Source organism: Pan paniscus, chromosome 1 (assembly GCF_029289425.2).
Source record: "Pan paniscus chromosome 1, NHGRI_mPanPan1-v2.0_pri, whole genome shotgun sequence".
Lineage (NCBI taxonomy): Eukaryota > Metazoa > Chordata > Mammalia > Primates > Hominidae > Pan > Pan paniscus.
The window spans coordinates 41,659,112-41,687,042 of NC_073249.2; the positions used below are offsets into that span (position 1 = coordinate 41,659,112).

The 27,931-nt window shown below is 40.6% G+C and overlaps 1 protein-coding gene across 4 annotated transcripts in view; it reads right to left on the minus strand.

The window, feature by feature from the left end:
• Window positions 1-588: 588 nt before the first annotated feature.
• Window positions 589-27,931, minus strand: part of CR1L (complement C3b/C4b receptor 1 like) — a 93,965-nt gene continuing 66,622 nt past the window's right edge. For 3 of the 4 annotated variants that reach the window (XM_055108732.2, XM_055108711.2, XM_055108707.2), the window contains 5 exons: window positions 24,076-24,161; window positions 21,779-22,006; window positions 16,353-16,376; window positions 15,285-15,360; window positions 589-1,931 (listed from right to left, as the gene is read on the minus strand). In XM_055108732.2, the coding sequence (XP_054964707.1) occupies window positions 15,308-15,360; window positions 16,353-16,376; window positions 21,779-22,006; window positions 24,076-24,161 (391 nt within the window). In that variant the 3' untranslated portion in view covers window positions 589-1,931; window positions 15,285-15,307. The other variant, XM_055108733.2, reaches the window with a different exon arrangement.

The following is a 27,931-nucleotide window of genomic DNA, read 5'->3' on the forward strand; positions in this document are numbered from 1 at the left end:
ACCCTGTCTCCAAAACAAAACAAAACAGAAGTCACAGGCATTGCATATTTATTAATCATATTGCTCAGTGACCTACTCCATTCTGGAAAATAAAGAACCCAGGATTTTTTTTCTTGTGTTGGGAAATTTTAATTCTAAAAAAGGCCAATTCCCAAGCATTTAGTTTTAAGTCCTCTTTTAAAAGTTACTTCTTCAAAATCCCAAGAAATAAAAGAGATTTGCTAAAGATCCAGCTAAGCAAAAGTCCTATCGAGTATCTCTATATATATTCACTGGCTACTTGCCCTCCTTTCTTGGTGACCTACCTGTATGTCCTTTATCTATTTTTGTGGGGTGGAGAGAAGTTTGGTCTTTGAATTTTTAAGTACTCTCTAAATAATAAAGCAATTACACTTTGTGGTATAAGTTGCATGTTTTTTTTCTTGCAGTTTATCAGTTGATTTTTCTTATGGTTTTTTTTTTCCTATCTTGCATGATTTTAAACTGAAATTCAAGTTCATGTCTATCTCTTTATATCGTTCTCAAAGTAAATGTAGCCGAATTCACCTTTAAAGCAACTATTAAACAGAATTACACAGAAATGAGCAGTAGTCATATATAAAGCTTTTATTAAATAGCCAGAAATATTCTGATGTTTTTTAGAGGTCGTTCGCATAGCCCATAATAACATAAATTTTTGATCTCTAAAGATGTAGACTGGTTAAAGAACACAAGGTCACTTATTTTAAAAATGTCAGAACATGTTTATTATTTTGATAAATATTTTAAAAGTGCTTTTAAAAGTTCGTATATTCTGAATTCATAAAAAGCTACTTACTTTTATAATAAAAATCATTTCAAATTTCATTACGTTTTTTATAGAGAACATAGCACAGAGAGCTTTTGAAATAAAGCTTAGAAAATATCCAAAGCTGGCCAGGCACGGTGGCTCACGCCTGTAATCCCAGCACTTTGGGAGGCTGACGCGGGCGGATCATGAGGTCAGGAGATTGAGACCATACTGGCTAATATGGTGAAACCCCATCTCTACTAAAAATGCAAAAAGTTAGCCGGGCATGGTGGCGGGTGCCTGTAGTTCCAGCTACTCGGGAGGCTGAGGCAGGAGAATCACCTGAACCTGGGAGGTGGAGGTTGCCGAGATCATGCCACTGCACTCCACCCTGGGCGACAGAGCAAGAATCCGTCTCAAACAGAAAGAAAGAAAGAAAATATTGAAAGCTTATTTTCCAAATATTTCTCTTGAGTAGTCTTAACCGCTCTTCCCATGATCATTTCATGCCTTTCTAGTAAATTAATTTTTCTCCCTAGAGAAAGTAAAAACTGATATAGCATATATTTCACTCTAAACTGTTTAAAAGACTAGGGTTCTGCTCTATAAAATAAAAGGAAACTAAGGGGGAAAAGTACATATGTAAAAAAACACATATGTGAAAGAAGATAGGCAGAAAATGAATCAAAATATTAGGAGTGGTTATCAGTAGGTAGCATAATTATAAGTGACTTATTTTTCATAACTTTCTGCATTTTCCAAGCTCTCCTTACTGAGCCCATTCCATATTACAAATATTTTAAAAAAGAACAATAACCACCTTACAAACCAGAAATTCCAGGCAACACCTTATTCCTTTAAGTAATCCAAACTATTTTCTATCTCCTAAATGCAGTCTTTTCCCCTGACTAGATACAGTGTACGTTTAGCACAAGGCAGAAGGGTGGGGGTTTCACAGTGACGCACACAAAGAGGGAGGAGCTTCGCTAGGTACCGGGGAAGGGGCAGCATCTTCAAGTGCACATGTCTGCGTCTCTGTGAAGTCACTTCAAAGACTTTATGAAGCTCAGATCTGATTCTGTTGAAATCAATTGGCTCCTTTCCAACCAAAATTGTATTCGAGATGTTCTTCAGCTGTATAGTACTTTGTCAAGGAAGGTCCCTAAAATAACAGGATGTTTTCATTTAATTAACAGCATGGTCCACAATTGAATTACCCAGAATTTACAGGCTGATAATCATGATGCTAGCATTCCATATAAATTACAAGGTCATTAGAAGTGTTTATTGCCCTCTGTGATGACTGCTATGTAGGACATAGAAAATATGGCGTAAATGGAGACATCAGTAGATAAGAGAGAGATTAATGATTAACTTGACCTTTTCCTTTTTTAATTTTGTCCAAAGAAAAAGTGTTCTCAGAGTTGAGCTACTAAATAAAGAGCCTCATTCCATTCTAGAAAACGTACAGGTCACTCATAACAGAAGAAATTTTTTTGAGTCTCTTGTTCTAAACCACAGTTGTAGCAGGGGACAGAAATAGGAACTGGTCATCTTGGAGGGAGTCAGCTTCAGAAAGCATGTCCTCCTCTTTTAATTACAATCAAGAATGAGCTACGATACTGGATTTATTACAAGGTATCCACGTGCTTCCCCAGCCGTGCTGGAGCCTCTCCTTTTAAGGCCAGGAATGGTGTCCTTCCACCAAGGGACACCCCTCCTGATGAGGCCCTCCAGCTCATCTGTTCCCCGGTTATTACTGCCACCAGATTCCTCATCTTCGTTCTCCTTCCATTTCACAAGACTTCCCAGCATCACCTGTTACCTGTATTCCTCCAAACACTCTCATGTCCAACACACAGCTATGTCTTTGGAGCCTGCCTCTTCACTCTGCCCCAGAACCTGGGTGCACAAGGTCTTAACGCTTGGCACAGATTCTAACTCACTTCTTGACTAGCATATTTTGCCACAGATGATTCACTTTGTTCCCATGGAACACTGTGGTCAAAATTCCAATCTTAAAAGGGAAAGTTGAAACAAAATTTTTAAGGACTTTATACCTAGTAAAAGGTGATCAGTAGTTAGTGTACACAACTTCAAGTGTACTTTGATATAAAAGAGTATTTCCAAAAAGATGAGGATAATTGAAATTTTCATAAATTCATTTCTCAACTGTTTAACATGCTCAGTTGATTACTGAACATTTCTCATTTGATTATATTCAGAGATTTGGGGAGTTTTTTTTTTTAAATTAATTTCTCTCCCTAGAGAAAGTAAAAACTGATATAGAATATATTTTTGAAAAAATGTCTCCTCATCAGAAGGTAATTTAATATGGGAAAGAAAACACACATAAGCACAATGTATGGTACACTGTAAGTGGCTAAGAATATTTTAAGAGTAAATAAGCAAGGAAATGAATGCAATACAGTTAACAGGCAACAAAAAAAACATGAAATGTCAAGTGGATATATACTGTTATCATGATGGGTGAAATGTTTGTCATTTGGTGAAAAAAAGCAGGATTCAATATTGAACAATCAATATAATCTCAAAGTGTACATGCAAATATAAAATAATATGCAAAGAAGCTGAAGAATAATACTAGGTAGAGATTATTGCAGGTAATTTTTACATTCATTTATATTTTCCCTTATTTCTTATTTTTAATAACGGTGAGATATTACTCTTAAAATAAATTAGTTTATTTTTTTTATTTTTTTAAGTTTTTTTTTTCTTTTATTATTATACTTTAAGTTTTAGGGTACATGTGCACATTGTGCAGATTAGTTACATATGTATACATGTGCCATGCTGGTGTGCTGCAACCACTAACTCGTCATCTAGCATTAGGTATATCTCCCAATGCTATCCCTCCCCCCTCCCCCCTCCCCCCACCCCACCACAGTCCCCAGAGTGTGATGTTCCCCTTCCTGTGTCCGTGTGATCTCATTGTTCGATTCCCACCTATGAGTGAGAATATGCGGTGTTTGGTTTTTTGTTCTTGCGATAGTTTACTGAGAATGATGATTTCCAATTTCATCCATGTCCCTACAAAGGACAGGAACTCATCATTTTTTATGGCTGCATAGTATTCCATGGTGTATATGTGCCACATTTTCTTAATCCAGTCTATCATTGTTGGACATTTGGGTTGGTTCCAAGTCTTTGCTATTGTGAATAATGCCGCAATAAACATACGTGTGCATGTGTCTTTATATCAGCATGATTTATAGTCCTTTGGGTATATACCCAGTAATGGGATGGCTGGGTCAATTGGTATTTCTAGTTCTAGATCCCTGAGGAATCGCCACACTGACTTCCACAATGGTTGAACTAGTTTACAGTCCCACCAACAGTGTAAAAGTGTTCCTATTTCTCCACATCCTCTCCAGCACCTGTTGTTTCCTGACTTTTTAATGATTGCCATTCTAACTGGTGTGAGATGGTATCTCATTGTGGTTTTGATTTGCATTTCTCTGATGGCCAGTGATGATGAGCATTTTTTCATGTGTTTTTTGGCTGCATAAATGTCTTCTTTTGAGAAGTGTCTGTTCATGTCCTTCACCCACTTTTTGATGGAGTTGTTTTTTTTCTTGTAAATTTGTTTGAGTTCATTGTAGATTCTGGATATTAGCCCTTTGTCAGATGAGTAGGTTGTGAAAATTTTCTCCCATTTTGTAGGTTGCCTGTTCACTCTGATGGTAGTTTCTTTTGCTGTGCAGAAGCTCTTTAGTTTAATTAGATCCCATTTGTCAATTTTGTCTTTTGTTGCCATTGCTTTTGGTGTTTTAGACATGAAGTCCTTGCCCATGCCTATGTCCTGAATGGTAATGCCTAGGTTTTCTTCTTGGGTTTTTATGGTTTTAGGTCTAACGTTTAAGTCTTTAATCCATCTTGAATTGATTTTTGTAAAAGGTGTGAGGAAGGGATCCAGTTTCAGCTTTCTACATATGGCTAGCCAGTTTTCCCAGCACCATTTATTAAATAGGGAATCCTTTCCCCATTGCTTGTTTTTCTCAGGTTTGTCAAAGATCAGATAGTTGTAGATATGTGGCGTTATTTCTGAGAGCTCTGTTCTGTTCCATTGATCTATATCTCTGTTTTGGTATCAGTACCATGCTGTTTTGGTTACTGTAGCCTTGTAGTATAGTTTGAAGTCAGGTAGTGTGATGCCTCCAGCTTTGTTCTTTTGCCTTAGGATTGACTTGGCGATGCGGGCTCTTTTTTGGTTCCGTATGAACTTTAAAGTAGTTTTTTCCAATTCTGTGAAGAAAGGCATTGGTAGCTTGATGGGGATGGCATTGAATCTGTAAATTACCTTGGGCAGTATGGCCATTTTCACGATATTGATTCTTCCTACCCATGAGCATGGAATGTTCTTCCATTTGTTTGTATCCTCTTTTATTTCCTTGAGCAGTGGTTTGTAGTTCTCCTTGAAGAGGTCCTTCACATCCCTTGTAAGTTGGATTCCCAGGTATTTTATTCTCTTTGAAGCAATTGTGAATGGGAGTTCACCATGATTTGGCTCTCTGTTTGTCTGTTGGTGGTGTATAAGAATGCTTGTGATTTTTGTACATTGATTTTGTATCCTGAGACTTTGCTGAAGCTGCTTATCAGCTTAAGGAGATTTTGGGCTGAGACAATGGGGTTTTCTAGATATACAATCATGTCATCTGCAAACAGGGACAATTTGACTTCCTCTTTTCCTAATTGACTACCCTTTATTTCCTTCTCCTGCCTCATTGCCCTGGCCAGAACTTCCAACACTATGTTGAATAGGAGTGGTGAGAGAGGGCATCCCTGTCTTGTGCCAGTTTTCACAGGGAATGCTTCCAGTTTTTGCCCATTCAGTATGATATTGGCTGTGGGTTTGTCATAGATAGCTCTTATTATTTTGAAATACGTCCCATCAATACCTAATTTATTGAGAGTTTTTAGCATGAAGGGTTGTTGAATTTTGTCAAAGGCCTTTTCTGCATCTATTGAGATAATCATGTGGTTTTTGTCTTTGGCTCTGTTTATATGCTGGATTACATTTATTGATTTGCGTATATTGAACCAGCCTTGCATCCCAGGGATGAAGCCCACTTGATCATGGTGGATAAGCTTTTTGATGTACTGCTGGATTCGTTTTGCCAGTATTTTATTGAGGATTTTTGCATCAATGTTCATCAAGGATATTGGTCTAAAATTCTCTTTTTTGGTTGTGACTCTGCCCGGCTTTGGTATCACAATGATGCTGGCCTCATAAAATGAGTTAGGGAGGATTCCCTCTTTTTCTATTGATTGGAATAGTTTCAGAAGGAATGGTACCAGCTCTTCCTTGTACCTCTGGTAGAATTCGGCTGTGAATCCGTCTGGTCCCGGACTCTTTTTGGTTGGTAAGCTATTGATTATTGCCACAATTTCAGCTCCTGTTATTGGTCTATTCAGAGATTCAACTTCTTCCTGGTTTAGTCTTGGGAGGGTGTATGTGTCGAGGAATTTATCCATTTCTTCTAGATTTTCTAGTTTATTTGCATAGAGGTGTTTGTAGTATTCTCTGATGGTAGTTTGAATTTCTGTGGGATCGGTGGTGATATCCCCTTTATCATTTTTTATCGCGTCTATTTGATTATTCTCTCTTTTTTTCTTTATTAGTCTTGCTAGCAGTCTATCTATTTTGTTGATCCTTTCAAAAAACCAGCTCCTGGATTCATTAATTTTTTGAAGGTTTTTTTGTGTCTCTATTTCCTTCAGTTCTGCTCTGATTTTAGTTATTTCTTGCCTTCTGCCAGCTTTTGAATGTGTTTGCTCTTGCTTTTCTAGTTCTTTTAATTGTGATGTTAGGGTGTCAATTTTGGATCTTTCCTGCTTTCTCTTGTGGGCATTTAGTGCTATAAATTTCCCTCTACACACTGCTTTGAATGTGTCCCAGAGATTCTGGTATGTTGTGTCTTTGTTCTCATTGGTTTCAAAGAACATCTTTATTTCTGCCTTCATTTCGTTATGTACCCAGTAGTCATTCAGGAGCAGGTTTTTCAGTTTCCATGTAGTTGAGTGGTTTTGAGTGAGATTCTTAATCCTGAGTTCTAGTTTGATTGCACTGTGGTCTGAGAGATAGTTTGTTATAATCTCTGTTCTTTTACATTTGCTGAGGAGAGCTTTACTTCCAAGTATGTGGTCAATTTTGGAATAGGTGTGGTGTGGTGCTGAAAAAAATGTATATTCTGTTGATTTGGGGTGGAGAGTTCTGTAGATGTCTATTAGGTCTGCTTGGTGCAGAGCTGAGTTTAATTCCTGGGTATCCTTGTTGACTTTCTGTCTCGTTGATCTGTCTAATGTTGACAGTGGGGTGTTAAAGTCTCCCATAATTAATGTGTGGGAGTCTAAGTCTCTTTGTAGGTCACTCAGGACTTGCTTTATGAATCTGGGTGCTCCTGTGTTGGGTGCATATATATTTAGGATAGTTAGCTCTTCTTGTTGAATTGATCCCTTTACCATTATGTAATGGCCTTCTTTGTCACTTTTGATCTTTGTTGGTTTAAAGTCTGTTTCATCAGAGACAAGGATTGCAACCCCTGCCTTTTTTTGTTTTCCATTTGCTTGGTAGATCTTCCTCCATCCTTTTATTTTGAGCCTATGTGTGTCTCTGCATGTGAGATGGGTTTCCTGAATACAGCACACTGATGGGTCTTGACTCTTTATCCAATTTGCCAGTCTGTGTCTTTTAATTGGAGCATTTAGTCCATTTACATTTAAAGTTAATATTGTTATGTGTGAATTTGATCCTGTCATTATGATGTTAGCTGGTTATTTTGCTCGTTAGTTGATGCAGTTTCTTCCTAGTCTTGATGGTCTTTACATTTTGGCATGATTTTGCAGTGGCTGGTACCGGTTGTTCCTTTCCATGTTTAGCGCTTCCTTCAGGAGCTCTTTTAAGGCAGGCCTGGTGGTGCCAAAATCTCTCAGCATTTGCTTGTCTGTAAAGTATTTTATTTCTCCTTCACTTATGAAGCTTAGTTTGGCTGGATATGCAATTCTGGGTTGAAAATTCTTTTCTTTAAGAATGTTGAATATTGGCCCCCACTCTCTTCTGGCTTGTAGGGTTTCTGCCGAGAGATCTGCTGTTAGTCTGATGGGCTTCCCTTTGAGGGTAACCCGACCTTTCTCTCTGGCTGCCCTTAACATTTTTTCCTTCATTTCAACTTTGGTGAATCTGACAATTATGTGTCTTGGAGTTGCTCTTCTCGAGGTGTATCTTTGTGGTGTTCTCTGTATTTCCTGAATCTGAACGTTGGCCTGCCTTGCTAGATTGGGGAAGTTCTCCTGCAGAGTGTCTTCCAACTTGGTTCCATTCTCCCCATCACTTTCAGGTACACCAATCAGACATAGATTTGGTCTTTTCACATAGTCCCATATTTCTTGGAGGCTTTGCTCATTTCTTTTTATTCTTTTTTCTCTAAACTTCCCTTCTCGCTTCATTTCATTCATTTCATCTTCCATTGCTGATACCCTTTCTTCCAGTTGATCGCATCAGCTCCTGAGGCTTCTGCATTCTTCACGTAGTTCTTGAGCCTTGGTTTTCAGCTCCATCAGCTCCTTTAAGCACTTCTCTGTATTGGTTATTCTAGTTATACATTCTTCTAAATTTTTTTCAAGATTTTCAACTTCTTTGCCTTTGGTTTGAATGTCCTCCTGTAGCTCAGAGTAATTTGATCGTCTGAAGCCTTCTTCTCTCAGCTCGTCAAAGTCATTCTCTGTCCAGCTTTGTTCCATTGCTGGTGAGGAACTGCGTTCCTTTGGAGGAGGAGAGGCGCTCTGCTTTTTAGAGTTTCCAGTTTTTCTGTTCTGTTTTTTCCCCACCTTTGTGGTTTTCTCTACTTTTGGTCTTTGATGATGGTGATGTACAGATGGGTTTTTGGTGTGGATGTCCTTTCTGTTTGTTAGTTTTCCTTCTAACAGACAGGACGCTCAGCTGCAGGTCTGTTGGAGTACCCTGCAGTGTGAGGTGTCAGTGTGCCCCTCTTGGGGGGTGCCTCCCAGTTAGGCTGCTCGGGGGTCAGGGGTCAGGCACCCACTTGAGGAGGCAGTCTGCCCCTTCTCAGATCTCCAGCTGCGTACTGGGAGAACCACTGCTCTCTTCAAAACTGTCAGACAGGGACATTTAAGTCTGCAGAGGTTACTGCTGTCTTTTTGTTTGTCTGTGCCCTGCCCCCAGAAGTGGAGCCTACAGAGGCATGCAGGCCTCCTTGAGCTGTGGTGGTCTCCACCCAGTTCGAGCTTCCTGGCTGCTTTGTTTACCTAAGCAAGCCTGGGCAATGGCGGGCGCCCCTCCCCCAGCCTTGCTGCCACCTTGCAGTTTGATCTCAGACTGCTGTGCTAGCAATCAGCGAGACTCCGTGGGCGTAGGACCCTCCGAGCCAGGTGTGGGATATAATCTCGTGGTGCGCCGTTTTTTAAGCCCATCGGAAAAGCGCAGTATTCGGGTGGGAGTGACTCGATTTTCCAGGTGCCATCCGTCTCCCCTTTCTTTGACTCGGAAAGGTAACTCCCTGACCCCTTGCACTTCCCGAGTGAGGCAATGCCTCGCCCTGCTTCGGCTCGTGCATGGTGCGTGCACCCACTGACCTGCGCCCACTGTCTGGCACTCCCTAGTGGGATGAACCTGGTACCTCAGATGGAAATGCAGAAATCACCTGTCTTCTGCATCGCTCACGCTGGGAGCTGTAGACCGGAGCTGTTCCTATTCGGCCATCTTGGCTCCTCCCAGTTTATTTTTAAAATAGTATAGTCTAGGAAATGTGAGTTTCAAAGAGAGACATTATTTTGGACTAGAGTTGTTTGGGAGAGAGTCTTGGTTGAATGAATTCAGAGATGGGTTAACGGAATTTAGAAACAAAGGTGGAAAAGCACATGAAATCAACACGTGTGATATCATTTAAGCAGATGTGCTTATCAAATTCAGTGTTTGTACAATGGACTGAATGTTTGAATCCTTCCAAATTTATATGTTGAAAATTTATAGGATCTAATTACTTCTCAAAGAGCCCTTGTGAATGGGACTAGTTCCCTTAGAAAAGAGACCCGCAAGAGCTCCCTCACTCCTTTTCTCTGAGGTGAGGACACAAAGAAAAGATTGAAGTCTATTAACTAGAAAGTGAGTCCCACCACACACTGAATTTGCAGTTGCCTTGATCTTGGACGCTCTACCCACCAGAACTATGAGAAATAAATGCTTGGTTTTTAGAAATGAAATAATGTTTTTTAGGGACGGGACCTTGCCATATTGCCCAGGCTGGCCTTAACCTCATGGGCTCAAGCAGTACTCCTGCCTCAGCCTCCCGAGTAGCTGGGACTATAGGTGAGTACCACTGCACCCAGCTTAAATGCTTATTGAATCCACCCAGTCTATGGAGTTTCTGTTATAACTGCCCAAGTATATATACCAACAGACTGAGACAGTTGGTATATTAGTACAAGGAGCAGCCTTGAAACCTGGAGTAAGTTTAGGACAAGTTAAAGATGCACTGTTTAACTTGGTAGAGAATTAATTAGAGCAGAAATTTCCCCTTGTGGTAACACTCTTAGTAGTGTTTAGCTCACTCATTCATTTGATAAGTATTTATTGAGACTCTCTTTGTTCCGGGGACAGTTTAGATTTGTTATGTATCCATTGGTGAAGACAGGACAAAAATCCCCGACTTCATGGAGGGAGAGAGACAATAAACAAGGAACTTAATTATTTAATTAATTATAATAAACGATAAGTATACAAAAAAATTAAGCAGGATAAGAAAGATTGGGAATGTGGGGGTGGGGGTCATACGAGTCATACCATCTTTACTAGGATCGTTAAAGTAGGCCTCCTTGAGGAGCATTTTAAAGAAGGTGAGATGATTTCTGTGTGTGAATTCCTTCTATTTCTGTCTTATTTTAGTTTCTTTTTTCTTTCTTTCTTTCTTTTTTTTTTTTTTGTTTGAGAGGGAATTTTGCTTTTGTTGTCCAGGCTGGAATGCAGTGGCACGATCTCGGCTCACTGCAACCCCGCCTCCCTGGTTCATGTGATTCTCCTGCCTCAGCCTCCTGAGGAGCTGGGATTACATGTGCCCGCCACCATGCCTGGCTAATTTTTTGTATTTTTAGTAGAGATGGGGTTTTATCATGTAGGCCAGGCTGGTCTCCAACTCCGGACTTCAGGTGGTTCACCCGCCTAGGCCTCCCTAAATGCAGGGATTACAGGCCTGAGCCACCGCGCCCAGCCTCATTTTAGTTTCTTAGTAAGTCTTCAGACTGTTTATGCAGTTTCTGAATTGTCTCCAGTGTTTGAGATATACATCAGCCTGCTACTGTCTAGTCCTGGTGTGATTGTGGCTCTCCCATGGAGCAGGCCATCTTGTTCTACACTATTCTATCTCTGCAGGTCTTTTTTAGCTCCAGGATAAACGGCTCTTCTTACTTGATGACCACTACGATACTCTCCACTCATAGTCTGTGTTTCCCACATGACTTCCTTCTTCTTTGCCATGAGGCCCTTTATGCCCTTCTCTTTCTGTGAGGAAAGCTTGAGCTCCAGATAAGGAATAATCGGCCCCCCTCACATAGCCACAATGACTTAGCTTATTGGCCACACCCACTCAAGGAGGTATGACTGCATGATTAATCAGCCCAACTCCTTCCAAAAGAAGGGACCTCTGCCTTCTGATTATTTATTACTTCTTTTTCCCAATTTTAGCTATGTGTTATTTCTAACATGAAAATCAATGGTGTTTTGTTAGAGAAATGCACTCACTATCCTGAAACCACCTTTGCAAAGATTCTGAGAGTGAAAGAAATCTAACGTGACTGACTTCATCTTGCTTCCAGCCTCACAGGTGGGCCGGCTTTGCTCATTCCTGGGTGTAGGCCAAGCTAACCATGAAAGGAATTTAGTTTATAATTTAACTTTGGAGCAAGGATAATAACAGTCTCTTCCTAACACTAGCTCCCTCCTTGCTCAGGGCCTGAAAGCTAATGAAAGGCCAAAAGATTAGGATTAGGAGAGGGACCTGAACTCTGCTAAAATATAGGCATAGTTCTTATAATTCATTACTGCTCAGGAGTCAGGTGGCCAGAGGTCACAAGATTTGTGACTTCCCTAATTGCTCCTATAGGTAACATCACTATTGTAGAATGTAAGATTGGTCTTCTGAGATGTTTTTCAGATTTTTGCATTTGGCAACTGACTGACTCTACCTGGACCTGTGACTCATGACTCAACTGGTCCTGTGGCCCCCAACCAGAGGTGGACACAGCACATGAGGAACATTTCCCACACCCCCATCCCCAACCAATCAGTAGTACCCATTCCCTAGCTCCCTTCCTACCAAATGATCTATAAAAACCCTAGCCCCTGTGTTCTTGGGGAGACTGAGTTGAGTGATAACTCCAGTTCTTCCACGTGACTGGCCTTGTGTTAATTCATCTCTTTCTTTACTGCAATATACCATGATCTCAGGGAATTGGTTTGGTCTGTATGACAGGCAGGAAGAACACGTCAGACAGTTACAATCCCAAGAAGTGAAACAGGTCAAAAATAAAAGTTTAGAAAATGTTTAAAAATTTTCCTGGATTACACATATAGAATAGGTTTTAGTGTGGGTTACATAGATGTTTGGGAGGTTTACCTCCCTGACCTTTAAGTCTAACAAGGATCATGATCTTTCTTTCTGCCACATTTCTGGTAGCCACTGGTCAGAGAGAGAATGGTTGTGCCATGGACATTACACTTTAAAAGAATATGAAAAAAATAGGCAGGTTTTACGAGATGGAAAATGTGAAGAAATGGTATATGCTCTGAGGTTGCTTAGACTATACAAGATAATCATTTCTAAAGAAATAATTTTATGAAATGGTTATTGAGTCATGTTTATGCCTGAAGATGATTAATATGAGGAAATGATCTTAAATTATGTAGGTGAAACAAATCAATAGTTAGGCTTGGGAGTCTGACCCTCTAGTTGATTAACAAGGAATGTGCCATAAGGAATGAAGAATGACATAGTTAGAAGGGTGGAGATACTCAAATATCTTCAACATATTAAAGTATCTTGAATATTTTCAAAAGGAAGAGATAATCATTTCCCTTGTGTAGTTTCAACTAGAGACTGGTATAGATACAGAAAATTAGAAGCCCCAACTTCTTTAATTCAGACTTAGTAAATTAAAAAAAAAAAAATTAAGTCACAGGCTGGGCACGGTGGCTCACGCCTGTAATCCCAGCACTTTGGGAGGCCGAGGCGGGCAGATCACGAGGTCAGGAGATCAGACCATCCTGGCTAACACGGTGAAACCCCGTCTCTACTAAAAAAATACAAAAAAGTAGCCGGGTGTGGTGGCGGGCGCCTGTAGTCCCAGCTGTGTGGGAGGCTGAGGCAGGAGAATAGCGTGAACCCGGGAGGCGGAGCTTGCAGTGAGCCGAGATGCACCACTGCACTCCAGCCTGGACGACAGAGCGAGACTCCGTCTCAAAAAAAAAAAAAAAAAAAAAACTCACAAATTATAGTGGTACCTAACAAGAATCCTTAAGAGAAAAATGTATTGACACAAGTACTTTGTTAAGGTAAAGTGCCCAGCTACTTATCTTTTCTTTTTGTAATAGAAAAGAGCAAAGAACATCTATATGTCAAGCCATACAATATAGAGAACATTAGTTAGGAAGGATAATGATTTAAATTTAAATGTCAACCAATTCACTATTTTCCCATGAAATTGAGTTCCTGACTAGGTTGTTTACAGCAAGATCTACTATGACAAACTACTTTTTAAAAAGTGTATTGAAATCTCTGTGAAATACGAAAACTTCAATTGCTGTAAAGCTCATTGTAGGAAACTGTACTTGTTTAGAATATTTCCTGTAGAAAACTGTTCACTTAAAAGTTGCAAATTCAGTTTTTTTTATTTTTATTTTTTAGACAGAGTCTGCTCTGTTGCCCAGGCTGGAGTGCAGTGGTGCGATCTCAGCTCACCACAACCTCCGCCTTCCAGGTTCAAGCGATTCTCCTGCTTCAGCCTCCCAAGTAGCTGGGACTACAGGCACATGCCACCATGCCCAGCTAACTTTTTGTATTTTTAGTAGAGATGGGGGTTTCACTGTGTTGGCCAGGCTGGTCTCGAACTTCTGACCTCATGATCTGCCCACCTCAGCTTCCCAAAATGCTGGGATTACAGGCGTGAGCCACCGAGCCTGGCCCTCAGTTTTTTATGGGTATGGAATTTGCTCACCAACCTTATAACATTGATATTATTGATTCTGGCCTCATTGATGTTGTTATATTTCAGTCAACCAGTACAAAAGCTGCGTATGTTCTCTTCCCTGTCAAAGACATTTCTTTACTCAGATCTTAATTTTTGGAATTTTTTTTCAAGTGTAAAAAGTTAATGGTAGCCTGGCATGGTGGCTCATGCCTGCAATCCCAGCACTTTGGGAGGCCAAGGCGGGTGGATCACTTGAGGCCAGGAGTTTGAGACCAGCCTGGCCAACATGGCAAAACTGTCTCTACTAAAAATACAAAAATTAACCTGGCGTAGTGGCACATGCCTGTAGTCCCAGCTACTCGGGAGGCTGAGGCAGGAGAATCCCTTGAACCCGGGAGGCAGAGGTTTCATTGAGCCAAGATCGCACCACTGCACTCTAGGCTGGGTGACAGAGCAAGACTCTGTCTCAAAAAAAAAAAAAGTTAATTGTAATTACAAAATATTTGTTCATATATTAAAATATCCAATGGAAAGTCTCAGTTCTTCCCCACTGGCAGCCTATGTGTGCCATAAGTGACCCAATCTAACTTCTAGTGCTATGATAGGATCTGGGCTTAGAGGTCAGTGTCTGCAATGTCTTAGCAAAACTAGGATATCAAACAGCCTCATTAACAACTTCTTAAAAACCCCTTCTGCCTACTTTCTCTTTCTGTAAAACTCAATTCTTGCTTAAAATGCTATGTGTTTGTGTGTGTGTGTGTGTGTGTGTGTGTGTTTTGAGATGTAGTCTCACTCTGTCGCCCAGGCTGGAGTGCAACAGCACAATCTCAGCTTAGTACAACCTCTGCCTCCTGGGTTCAAGCAATTCTTGTGCTTCAGCCTCCCAAGCAGCTGACATTACAGGCGTGTGCCACCTCGCTCGGCTAATTTTTTGTATGTTTAGTAGAGACGGGGTTTTACCATGTTGCCCAGGCTGGTCTCGAACTCCTGGCCTCTAGTAATCTGCCCACCTTGGCCTCCCAAAGTGCTGAATTTACAGGCATGAGTCACTGTACCTGGCCAAAATGCTGGTTTTTTGTTATTATTATTATTATTATTATTTAATTGTTCTTAGTATCCTATATACTTCCTTTAGTGTGAATACCTCTTTGTCTATACTGTGTGTCAAGGACCTTCTTTATAAGAATTACCACATCTGTTTATGTAGCAATGGGTTTGTTTGTCTTTTACTTTCTTTTGACTTCCAAGAGGGGGTAAGTACAGTTTACATTTCTTGGGATAATATGGCTATACTTACCTTTTTCTGTGCTTGAAAATTATTCAATAGAGGAAAATGATGATTAAAATAAAGATGATCGTACCAAGTAAAGTGCCTAGGCAGTAAAACAAGGTAATTAAATGCATGGAAAATATAACTCACAGGTTTTAAATTCTATCTTAGTATCCAGTCCCACTACAGATTGCCAATGCTTTTTTTTTTTTAAAGATGTAACTACACGTTCTGCTTTACTCTGGGTTTCTATAGCATTAGTCTTACTCCCACAGGGTTATTATAGTTAAGAGGTGAGCTGACCTCTTTTGCAACCTTTAGTCCACCATCAGCCTTTCCACAAGTAAGTGAGAAGTGCGATGGGACAGCTGGCCACTGGCTCTCCATGGCCCTGCCCATGTCTCTCGCCTAAGGCTTAACACACAGGCATTTCACTGTGACAATACTGGAATTTTCTCTCTTGTTGAATTATATATTTACGTCCTTTTGTCCATTTATTGATTGTTAAAGTGCACAGTCTCCACTGATAGGTAGATTGCCTGGTTAGACCCAGGCTACCCCATTCTGTGGTCTTGGGCAAGTTACCTAAACCCTCCGTGTCTCAGTGTCCAGATGTATAAAAAGGGATATAAGAATACTATGCCATAGAGATTCCCTTGGAAGCAAACTCTATTACAAAACTATTCTTCTTACATAGGCAGATCACAGACATGGGCTCGGAAGACTGGTCTTGTAGCTTTCTATTTGTACAAATGGGCACAATCACCATCTGGAAGCATACTCCAGGTTATAACCCAAAGAAGAAGTTTCATTCTCCCACCACATTCAAATAAATACTTTTTGACACTGTTGAATGATTATGCGTTTGTAGTGGTTCAAAGATAGTAAAGAACCTTTGAGGAAGGTTACTCAATAACCTGGCATATGACGATGCCAGTTTCACCATATCCTGGCCTAAACTCATCATAATTTTCTTTCTATTTGAATTTATAACTCAAGATATTTTGATCTCTCTTTCTACATTGCATTCATTATAAGTAGGTACTTACTGTTAAAGATGCCAGAATTCCTCAGCAAACACTTCATAAAACTTACCAACTATAAGAGCATCATGTGAACCTAAAAGGAAGACAAAAGTCACAAAAACGTCACTCTGGCATGCAACATGATTGAACAGGACTTCTCAGCAAGTGACAATTTATCCTGATTTTTATTCAGGACTCAGACTAATATTTTTTATAAAAAGCCATTGATTTCACTCATATACTCTCATTTTACCTTCTGCACTCAGAGAAGTTTTTTTTTTTTTTTTGACAAAGTCTCACTCTGTCGCCAGGCTGGAGTGCAGTGGTGCAACCTCACTGCGACCTCCACCTCCTGGGTTCAAGGGATTCTCGTGCCTCAGCCTCCTGTGTAGCTGGGAAAACAGGCACGTGCTACCACACCCAGCTAATTTTTGTGTTTTTAGTAGAGACGGGGTTTCACCATGTTGGCCAGGATGGTCTCAATCTCCTGACCTCGTGATCTGCCCGCCTCAGCCTCCCAACGTGCTGGGAATACAGGTGCGAGCCACTGCCAAGAAGACTTTAAAAATTAATATTTTTCTCATAAAAGTAATACAATTACAGAAGAAAACTTATAATACAGAACTAAAGAAAAAAATCACCCCAAATCCTAGTACCCAAAATGTGTTTTGATACATTCTCTTCTGGTATGTTTTCACATACTTATATACTAGAAATATAAGTTACAACAAAGGCAAACTAATATAATCTAGTAGATGCATCATAGTATATTCAATGACTTCTATTGTGCATTTATTTCTAGTTTTCTTTCTCATGAAACCCTTAATAAAATGCATAAACTATTTTATATTTTACACTATTTTCTTAGATTGGAGTTCTAGGAGGCTAACTGGCAGGAATATTTGTATTATTATCCACACACATTGCATAATTGTTTTTCATAAGAGATTTTGCCAATTTACAATAGTACCTTCAATACACAACAATATTCGTTACATTACATCCTTACTTTTTATTGGGTGTTCACATAAAAACCTGTTTGTCGTTAATTTAATGGACAATTTTAAAAAAGGGTACTTTATCACACTACCTGACTTCAAACTATACTACAAGGCTACAGTAACCAAAACAGCATGGTACTGGTACCAAAACAGAGATATAGATCAATGGAACAGAACAGAGCCCTCAGAAATAACGCCGCATATCTACAACTATCTGATCTTTGACAAACCTGACAAAAACAAGCAATGGGGAAAGGATTCCCTATTTAATAAATGGTGCTGGGAAAACTGGCTAGCCATATGTAGAAAGCTGAAACTGGATCCCTTCCTCACACCTTATACAAAAACCAATTCAAGATGGATTAAAGACTTAAACGTTAGACCTAAAACCATAAAAACCCTAGAAGAAAACGTAGGCATTACCATTCAGGACATAGGCATGGGCAAGGACTTCATGTCTAAAACACCAAAAGCAATGGCAACAAAAGACAAAATTGACAAATGGGATCTAATTAAACTAAAGAGCTTCTGCACAGCAAAAGAAACTAACATCAGAGTGAACAGGCAACCTACAAAATGGGAGAAAATTTTCACAACCTACTCATCTGACAAAGGGCTAATATCCAGAATCTACAATGAACTCAAACAAATTTACAAGAAAAAAACAAACAACCCCATCAAAAAGTGGGCAAAGGACATGAACAGACACTTCTCAAAAGAAGACATTTATGCAGCCAAAAAACACATGAAAAAATGCTCATCATCACTGGCCATCAGAGAAATGCAAATCAAAACCACAATGAGATACCATCTCACACCAGTTAGAATGGCAATCATTAAAAAGTCAGGAAACAATAGGTCCTGGAGAGGATGTGGAGAAATAGGAACACTTTTACACTGTTGGTGGGACTGTAAACTAGTTTAACCATTGTGGAAGTCAGTGTGGCGATTCCTCAGTGATCTAGAACTGGAAATACCAATTGACCCAGCCATCCCATTACTGGGTATATACCCAAAGGACTATAAATCATGCTGCTATAAAGACACATGCACACGTATGTTTATTGTGGCATTATTCACAATAGCAAAGACTTGGAACCAACCCAAATGTCCAACAATGATAGACTGGATTAAGAAAATGTGGCACATATACACCATGGAATATTATGCAGCCATAAAAAATGATGAGTTCCTGTCCTTTGTAGGGACATGGATGAAATTGGAAAACATCATTCTCAGTAAACTATCGCAAGAACAGAAAACCAAACACCGCCTATTCTCACTCATAGGTGGGAATTGAACAATGAGATCACATGGATACGGAAGGGAAATATCACACTCTGGGGATGGTGGTGGGGTGGGGGGAGGGGGGAGGGATAGCATTGGGAGATATACCTAATGCTAGATGACGAGTTAGTGGTTGCAGCACACCAGCATGGCACATGTATACATAAGTAACTAACCTGCACAATGTGCACATGTACCCTAAAACTTAAAGTATAGTAAAAAAAAAAAGGGTACTTTGTTATTTTTGCATTTCTTTAGTTCTAGTGAGGTTAAACAGTTTCTGCATATTTATGTGCCAAAGTAGAAAGATATTTACACCCTTTCTCTAAATCTTGCATCCTAAGATAGTTTCTGCATTTCCCTGCAGAAACTTTCAAGGCTGTGTTGCATCGAACTATGCAGAACTGAAGAAACTCCATTTACCTTAGAAATGGCATGGAGACTTCTTGTGAACTAAGAAGGTCCAGAAGATGGGGAGACTATTGAGAGACAGTCTGGGTGGGACTGAGAGAAGCTAGGCTCTAGGAAAGCAGTTGCTTTAATGAATGGGACACTGGGTAATGGAAATGGGTAAAGAGGATTTGGGGACATTTTAATGAGTGTCACATAGTTTAATTTTTCTTTAAGCCTCTCTTAAGATATTCAAGTAGAAACTTCTGTTAGTTTTTACATGTTTTCTGCAGTTGAACTTATTTGTCTAGCATGCAACACCATGCTAATTAGTCTTGAGACAGCGTAAATATGGGTTACATGTATTAATTCTGGCTTTAAAGGGTACCTGGCAATTACCCCTTGCTCTGAGGAAGGTTTTGAAATGAATCAGGCCTCTGATGTAACTGGGCCATTGAAATGGGCAGGTAGGGGATCTGAGTATCCCAAGATATTCTTCCTGCTCTGATGCTAGTACTCAAAGGTTCCTTTTTCTCTTTGGATTGCTATTCTGTCTCAAAACCCTCTATGGCATGTCACTCCAAGCCTGGACCACCGCCCCAGGTTAGTTCCTCATCTTCCATTTTAGGAAGGCCTAGGACTGGTATCTTAAGCAATCTATCCCAAGTCTTAGGGAAAAAATACTGGGTTTAATTTTTTCTGTTTCGATAGTCTCTAAGATCATGAAATTTTCTTTGTCTCTTCTCACTACAAAGCAGTAAGATGTCAAAGGCCAAGACTAGATAGGGTAAAGAGACTAGGAACAAGAAGGCAAAGGGGACTGCTTTTACTCTGAGTCTTAGTTCAGAGAGACAAAAGGAGTTCCTATGTGGTTCAGCCCAATTCACGAGGAGTTTACACTAAGCTCTGAGTTCCAAGAACCTGCTGGTTAATAGTTATTTGGCCCATTCTAATTCTTTGTATGTATCTCCTTCATCCAACTTAAGAATTGCCCATTATCTGGTGTTTGGGACCTTGCCTGATAGCTTTCCATTTCATTATGACAGTACTTAAATATTCTCTCTTGTTGAATTATATATTTAGGTCTGTCGACCATTTATTTATTGTTAAAGTGCACAGTCTCTACAGATAAGTAGATTGCTTGGCTGAACCCAGGCTACCCCATTCTGTGGTCTTGTGCAAGTTACCTAAACCCTCTGTGTCTCAGTTTCTACACCTATAAAATGAGACAATAAGAATACTATCCTCCTCATACGTTGTTGTGTAATTAAATTAGAAGCTATCTTGTGTGTGTGTGTGTGTGTGTGTGTGTGTTTGAGACAGAGTCTTGCTCTGTTGTCCAGGCTGGGGTGCAGTGTTGTGATCTCAGCTCACTGCAGCCTCAACCTCTCAGGCTTGGGATTCTCCCACCTGAGCCTCTCAAGAAGCTGTGACTACAGGCATGCACTACCACGCCCAGCTAATTTTTTTATTTTTTGTAGAGACAGAGTTTCGCTATACTGCCCAGGCTGCACTTGAACTCCTGGGCTCAAGTGATCGTCTCACTTTGGCCTCCCAAAGTGCTGGTATTACAGACATAAGCCACCATGTCCAGCCTATCTAACAGTGGTACTAAGTATTCATTATATATTAACTTTTACAACTAGTACCACAACCACCACTACTGCTACCTGTAAGATAACACTATTAACCCTTTGCTGTGTTTCCCATATATTTCTCATCTATCTACTGTGTTATTTATTTTTCAACATACAGAAATTCTAAGTCCAATTAGCCAACAGGTCAAAAAAGTCAGCACCAGGCTCATGCCTGTAATCCCACCACTTTGGAAAGTCGAGGCAGGTGGATTACCTGAGGTCAGGAGTTAGAGACCAGCCGGGCCAACATTGTGAATCCCTGTCTCTACTAAAAAATACAAAAATTAGCCAGGTGTGGTGGTGGGTGCCTGTAATCCTAGCTACTTGGGAAGCTGAGGCAGGAGAATTGCTCAAACCCAGGAGGTGGGGGTTGCATTGAGCCGAGTTTGTGCCATTACACTCCAGCCTGGGAGACAGTGCAAGACTCCATCTCAAAAGAACACATTAAAAAGTCAACACCTTTTATAATTCAATGCTCTTCTGTCCTTACTGGAGGATGGAGCTTGTGTGGGCAGTCAGAGCCACAAATGCATCTACGGTTGTCAAGTACTGTCGCTTAAAGCCAGAGTAATATATCAAAGGAAGGAGCTATGAAGGCTAAGAGTACAGTCTCAAACTCTGCTTCTCCAGGGCCTCCTGAGTTCCCTTTGTTAATGGTGAGGTGAAGGACCAACTAAATATAGTCAGCGGCTTGAACAAACCCTTGGAAACAACATAAAAAGTATAAATCCCTACATCTGAATTTCTTAAATTACTTTTATAGCGTTATCAGTTCTGAAGTAAATTACATCATCATGTACTTTTTGCGCAGCACATCCATCTCTCCAGGATAAAGACAACTCATAGTAGAGGTAGAATAAAAGAGTACATTCTTTAGCATTTGTTTTCAGTACTTTCAAAAATTTCTCTACAAAATCTGGACCTCACCAATTCTCTTCACTGTCCACCCTCTTCTCTCCTTACCATCCCACCCTTCTCACCCCAAAGGCCATCAGAATACCAATAATTGAGACAGTGTGCCTATCTAGAACCCATTTGTCATTCACTTGGGAGGTAGTTCTGTCTCTGACAGTTACAGCAAAGCCATTTTCACAAGCAAAAATGACTGTCACTATAGAAATATGGAGGTTCTCACCTACATATTCTGAACCCATTTAGGATATGTGGAAGCGGATACTGACCAGCACCAACAGGAAGTTCACAGCGAGGGGCAGGGCTGCTCCAAACCCCATTCCCATGAGGGTCACTTGTGCAGCGGATGGTGCTCTCCCCAATGAGGTTGAAGGTCATCCCTCTGTCTGGGTGGGGGTCACATGTGTAAGATACTTCTTTTCCATAGGGAATATCTCCAAGGGGAGTTCCTGTGTGTCTCCCATTAAGGATAGCTGGAGGATTTGGACAAAAGATTTCTAGAAAGAAAACAAGAGCTTTTAAGTTCTATTAGAGTTTCACTTAAGATGACTGAAATATTAGTGACCTGTGACTGTGCTATGAATATAATTTTTTTTCTTTTAGAAAGACTATAACTAAGGTGGATGGAATTTAAATCTGTAAGGCTTTTGTTGAGAGGCAACTAACTGGTGTGACACCTAAATTACAGTCTATTGCAAAAGCCCAAAGACAGTGTTTTTGGACCATCCAGGTAGCTACGTTCATAATGAATTTGGAAAGTAATTTTTTAAAATTTTTTTACAAACACCCATTTGGTAGTCTACTTTAAATCAGGCATAGTAAGATTCCTGGGTTGACAATGAAGTTCAAGACAGACAAAATTTTGGCCATCAGAGACCATAAGTTCCAAGGAAATCTATGAACTTTAATAATCATGAACTAACATCTTTAGCAATGTAAATGTTTCTTGGTGATTCAAGACTGTTATCATCAGGACCAATACCAAATTTCCAATGGTGTCATCAGACTACATTGGTAAGACTCTTTTTACACAGATTAAATGGTGCCAAAGAGGCTTTTTTTCTTTCTTCCAAATTATTAGCCATCATTTCTTCCTTCTTTTCTTCTGTTTAGAACAGTTCCTTCCCTAAAAGCACTTGATGCTTCTAATTTGATATGAATTTAGGAAGAGATACCCAAGTTTATCGGAATTATGTGTACATAAAAGACTTAGTACATCAAACAATGATTAACTTCTCATGCTGGAATTTTACTTGTGTTTTTCCTAAGTTTATTTATATATTTATTTTCAGCTCTATGTGTCTCTGTAAGGGTTGAGTTTGTTGGATACTTGAGTTTCCTCAGGTATTGAATGTTCTTCACCATAATACTCACCATAAAATATCCAAATTGATTTCTGTAAGTTATTTTAACACAATGCAAATTAAAGTAAACATTTTCCAATAAGAAAAAAAAGGTTTAAAAAAATCATGCCTTGCTTTAATAGACAGAATAGGGTAAATCAGTAATGTCTTAGTATGTCAAATATGTACTTTTATCTGAGTTTCTGAATTCTTTCTGAATTTTGGGATATTTTATTTAAGCGGATGGTTTGGAAATTTAGGACACCTCATCATTTCAGACACTGATTCGTCATCCCGGCTCCTTCCACTGTACTAATTTATCATATAACTCTGTTTTATTTTCTCCATAACATCCCTATTTAACTACCATTTTATATATTATAATTTTTAGAATTTTGTTTACTTATTTTATTGTTTTTAGTCTTCTTCCCAACAAGAAAACATACTCCAGGAAAGTAGGGAGGTGGCTTCACTATTCTTTTACTCTTCATTGCTTTTTCTACACATGGAAAGTCCTAGCACATGGGAAGCCCTATGTCATTAAATACTGCAGGCTAAAAAACAAGCTGACTAAATTGTTTATGATATGCGAGGGGATAAAAGAACATAAAAATTTGGCTGGGTACGGTGGCTCACACTTGTAATCCTAACACTTTTGGAGGCCAAGGTGGGAGGATAGCTTGAGCCCAGGAGTTTGAGACCAGCCTGGGCAATATGGCAAGACTCCATCTCTACAAAATATAAGAAATTAGCCAGGTGTGGTGGCATGCACCTGTAGTCCCAACTACTGGGAGGCTGAAGTGGGAGGGTTACTAGAGCCCAGGCCATTGAAACTGCAGTGAGCTGTGATTGCACCACTGCATTCCATCCTGGGTAACTGTCTCAAAAAAGAAAAAAAAAATGTAAGAAAGATTACTCCTTATAAGAAAATTAAAAATAAAGGACTAACTAAAACGTGCTGCACCTTTATGTCATCTAGTTTCTTGCCACACATTCCCCACAAATTTAAACACTGTCATTAAACTAAGTGATTTACAGATTAGTAACAAATGTCAGAAAAGTCCTACAAGACCATTCTTGAAATTCTTCCAACAGAGAAGTATTTTAATCAGTAATTTAGTTAAGTAAAGATCCAGACAACAAGTGATTCCGTGCTGCAGTAAAACACACTAGAAAACAAAAATAAGGAGAGCTATCCAAACTACATAGTTCTTTCTACTCACGTTCACACACTGGAACACTGCTATTCCAAAGGGCTTTCATTCCAGCCAAGACACAATGACTAGCAGACCTGCCTTTTAATCGGAACCTAAAGAAAAAAAAAAGCGGTAGCAAATGTGTGAGCAATTCCCATCTCTCCCTTGATTTCTTCACTAATAGATGCTCAGCTTCCTCACTACCATTTCCTCCTTGACTATCATTTGGGTCTTAGGTTCAGGTCTAGCTAAAAGTCTTAGTTCATTAGGGATCTGAATTCTTCAGTAGCTGACAGAAACTCAAAGGCCAATTTATTCTAAAGAACCATGGTACCCTGTGACTGGCAAAGCAATCAGAGCTGAAGTGCCATATAAACTTCATAGTCCAGCATCACCTACAGAAGGCATGAACACAGAACCAGACTTCTCCATGGGCACAAGAGCCATAACCTTCAGGTGTCATCTTTCACTGATGGCTCTCTGACATCCCACTTATTCTCATTAGTGGGTCATGAGGCAGAACAGCTTTTGATTTGGTAAGCAAAGCCAGGAATATCTGTTCTTCTCGCCACTCCAAATGTAACAGGCCAGAAAGAGGCTCACAGAAGCATGCTGAACCACGTGTTCTAAGAAAAAAAGAAGGGTCGGGGGAGGAGTCTTTGCCACCCTGAAATGCTCAACTCACTATTGAGTACTGCTTCCCTTCTGAAATCTAAAATCGTTCTGAAATTGGGAAATCATTATTAGGTGGTGGACTTTGTAAATGCCAAAGAATCCTTGGAAATTATTAAAAATAACTCCTTAATTGCTCAATCTACTTATCCCCCAGACTCATACTGTATCACCAAGAATAATGGGTACACATAAGCAACGAATAATACCACTTGACAGTGGTAGAAGCAGGAGGCAGACAAATCACAGGCAGATGGGGCGGATCCCGGTGAAACCCGACCTTCAAGCTGAAGACAGTTTAAAGCCTAGCTACAAGTTCCAGGTAAATCCATGGACTGGCTTGAGAACCTCTCTTCCTGTTGGGTGTGCTTTCCTCTGATTGATCCCCACTCTTCATCTATTTCACATATACCTGCTCTTCCCTAATTGGTTTTTTGCACTGTTGTGCCCACCTTTGAGTGGTGGCTTTGTTTTAGCCTTTTTTGCATACTCACCAACCAATTAACACACACTTCCAATTCTGAGTCCATAAAGGCTCCAGAACCAGCCACACTGAGAGAATGACCCCCTGACTTCATCTGGGGTCCACCCTTGTGTCTCTTCTCCACTGAGAAGCTGTTTTGTCACTCAATAAAACTCTTCTCCACCCTCCTCACCCTTCTATTGTCAGCATAAGCTTGTTCTTCTTGGATGCGGGACAAGAACTCAGGACCCACCAAACGCAGGTATGAAGAAGGCTGTAATACAGTGGCTCTTTGCCGTCTCCTAGGGGAGGGCAGTTATTCCATGCAACAGGAAGCACCAGCAGGTCCAGTCAGCCCTGGAGATGCAGGCCAAGTCAGCCTTGGAGATGCAGGCCAAGTCAGCCTTGGAGATGCAGGCCTGAGCGGGGCGATGGAACTGACAGAATTGTTAACACACCGCCATCTGTTGGGCTGCAGGCATTATCAAATGCTAAGAGCTATTACCATGCTGTTACACCCCCTCTGGGCTTCGGGGTCGTGGGGACCCCTGTTTGGGCACCAACACATTCCCTTCAGTGTGACATGCCTGGTCCAGCCACAAGCCTTGCACGGAGCCCGCTCCTGTGCCAGTGCTTGGCGCGGCCAGCTGGAACCCACACTTGCTCACTCACACACCCCCTCCCAGAGGCTGAGCATGTAGTCGCGGCAGTCATGGGCTCTGCATCAGAGCACAAGCCTGGCACAGCCTGGGTGGGCCAAGTAGATGAGGTGTCTCCTGCATTGATCCTGGGTAGAGCAAGGCCTGGACAGGGATGTTTCTGGCCAGAGGTCACCAGCTGGCAAAGTGGCTGAGAAAAATCTTGCATCAAAACAATTACACTGGCCATTCTTGACATGAAGATATGTAATTGGGTTAAAACATAGTTATTCATACACTATTACAGATTCCACTATTGATTGGTTTTAAGTTTCCTAAAACAACCTTTGCCTTATTATGAGGCAAACAATTTCCATCTCATTCATCTTTTTTTTCTAGCATACATTTTATAAAATTATGTTCTTTTGCCTCCAAATAAATACGTACCCACTCATTTCAAGTTCCAACTGTGTACCCAAGATCAGTGACTGTATTTAGGTTTGTATCTGACATTGAGTTGTATGTGCCATTTTTTCATTGTCTTCTGAAGGCGGTGCCACTTAGTCCCTACCCTTATTTCAAAACTACCCTTCCATAAATTAATCTCTCTGGGTACTTCTTATCTACTAGGTTAGCTCCTTAATTGGATTAACCCTTATTTCAAAACTACCCTTCCATAAATTAATCTCTCTGGGTACTTCTTATCTACTAGGTCAGCTCCTTAATTGGATTAACTCAGTGATTCTCCACACTGAGTCCTTGGTCTCAACGCTGGGTCACACTCACCCTTCATCACAAAGGACACCTTTGCCCCAAGCTGGAGATTAAGTGGAAACAGCACACGGCCATGAGGGAGTTGGCCCAGGAAGTCATCACAGGATTTCACGAGAAGAAAAAATAAAACAACAGGAGTAAGACTTCCGTGTGAGGGGGAAAGAGAGGCACCTGTACATCTGGGGGCTTCAGGGGTCCAGTCTCCCTGGGGCGTGCAGTGCAGAGACGCAGCCCCTCTGAGGTCATAGCCGGGCTCACAGCTGTAGAACACATCCTGCCCAGGTGAAAAGTTGTCCTGATGGCTTAGGGTATGCTCACCATGCAGGATTTCTGGAGGCGGCCGACACATTGTAGAAAGGACAGTTCCAGAGTACTTGTTAGTTATGGGGGAATTTCTTTTGCTATATCCTATGCCTGCTGAAGGCCTCATAGTTAGTAAAAGGTAGAGAAATAGAACACAATTCTCCCTAGCACATGGCCCCAAATTCACCTGTAAATCTACAGGGCATGAAGTATTTTCTCTAGCTCTGGATATCCAGTGTGGAGTTATTAGTATTGGTGGATTCTCCATCTACATATTTCCTAGGGAGGTAATCCCGATTTGTACCATCGTTATTCAGGTAATGAGACTGTCACCTGAGACCAAGTCTGTTTTACAGATTTCCCCATATTTCTCTGATTGCACACCAATGACTAAAGTACAGTCATACTGTTTTGGGACAGGCATGCCCCTAAATTGGGGCTTACTCTGGAAGGGTTCTTGCCTCACCCAGGACAGAATTCACGGATGAGCCAGTGGTGCTAGACAGCGATCTTTTAGAAAGGCATTGCCCTTTGCAGAGCAGGGCTAACTCACAGGCAGTGTGCCCAGAGTCAGCAACATATGGGCTCCTGGCAGGCAACTGTATTTATACTCCTGTAAGCCCACTTCAATTACATGTAAATTACTTTTGTTTCTTGTTTTTTGTGGTTTTTTTTTTTTTTTTTTTTTTTTTTGAGGTGATATCGCACTCTGTCATCCAGGCTGGAGCACAGTCGTGTGATCTTAGCTCACTGCAACCTCCGCGTCCCGGGTTCAAGTGATTCTCCTGCCTCAGCCTCATGAGATTTCAGGTGCGAGCCACCTCACCCAGATAATTTTTGTATTTTTAGTAAAGACAGGGTTTCACCATGTTGGCCAGGCTGGTCTCAAACTCCTGACCTCAGGTGATCTGCCCATCTTGGCCTCCCAAAGTGCTGGGATTACAGGCATGGGCCACCATGCCCAGCCAATTACAGGTAAGTTAAGGGGCACATCAATGCAAATTGAGGGGCGTGTTATTTAGAACTTTCCTGG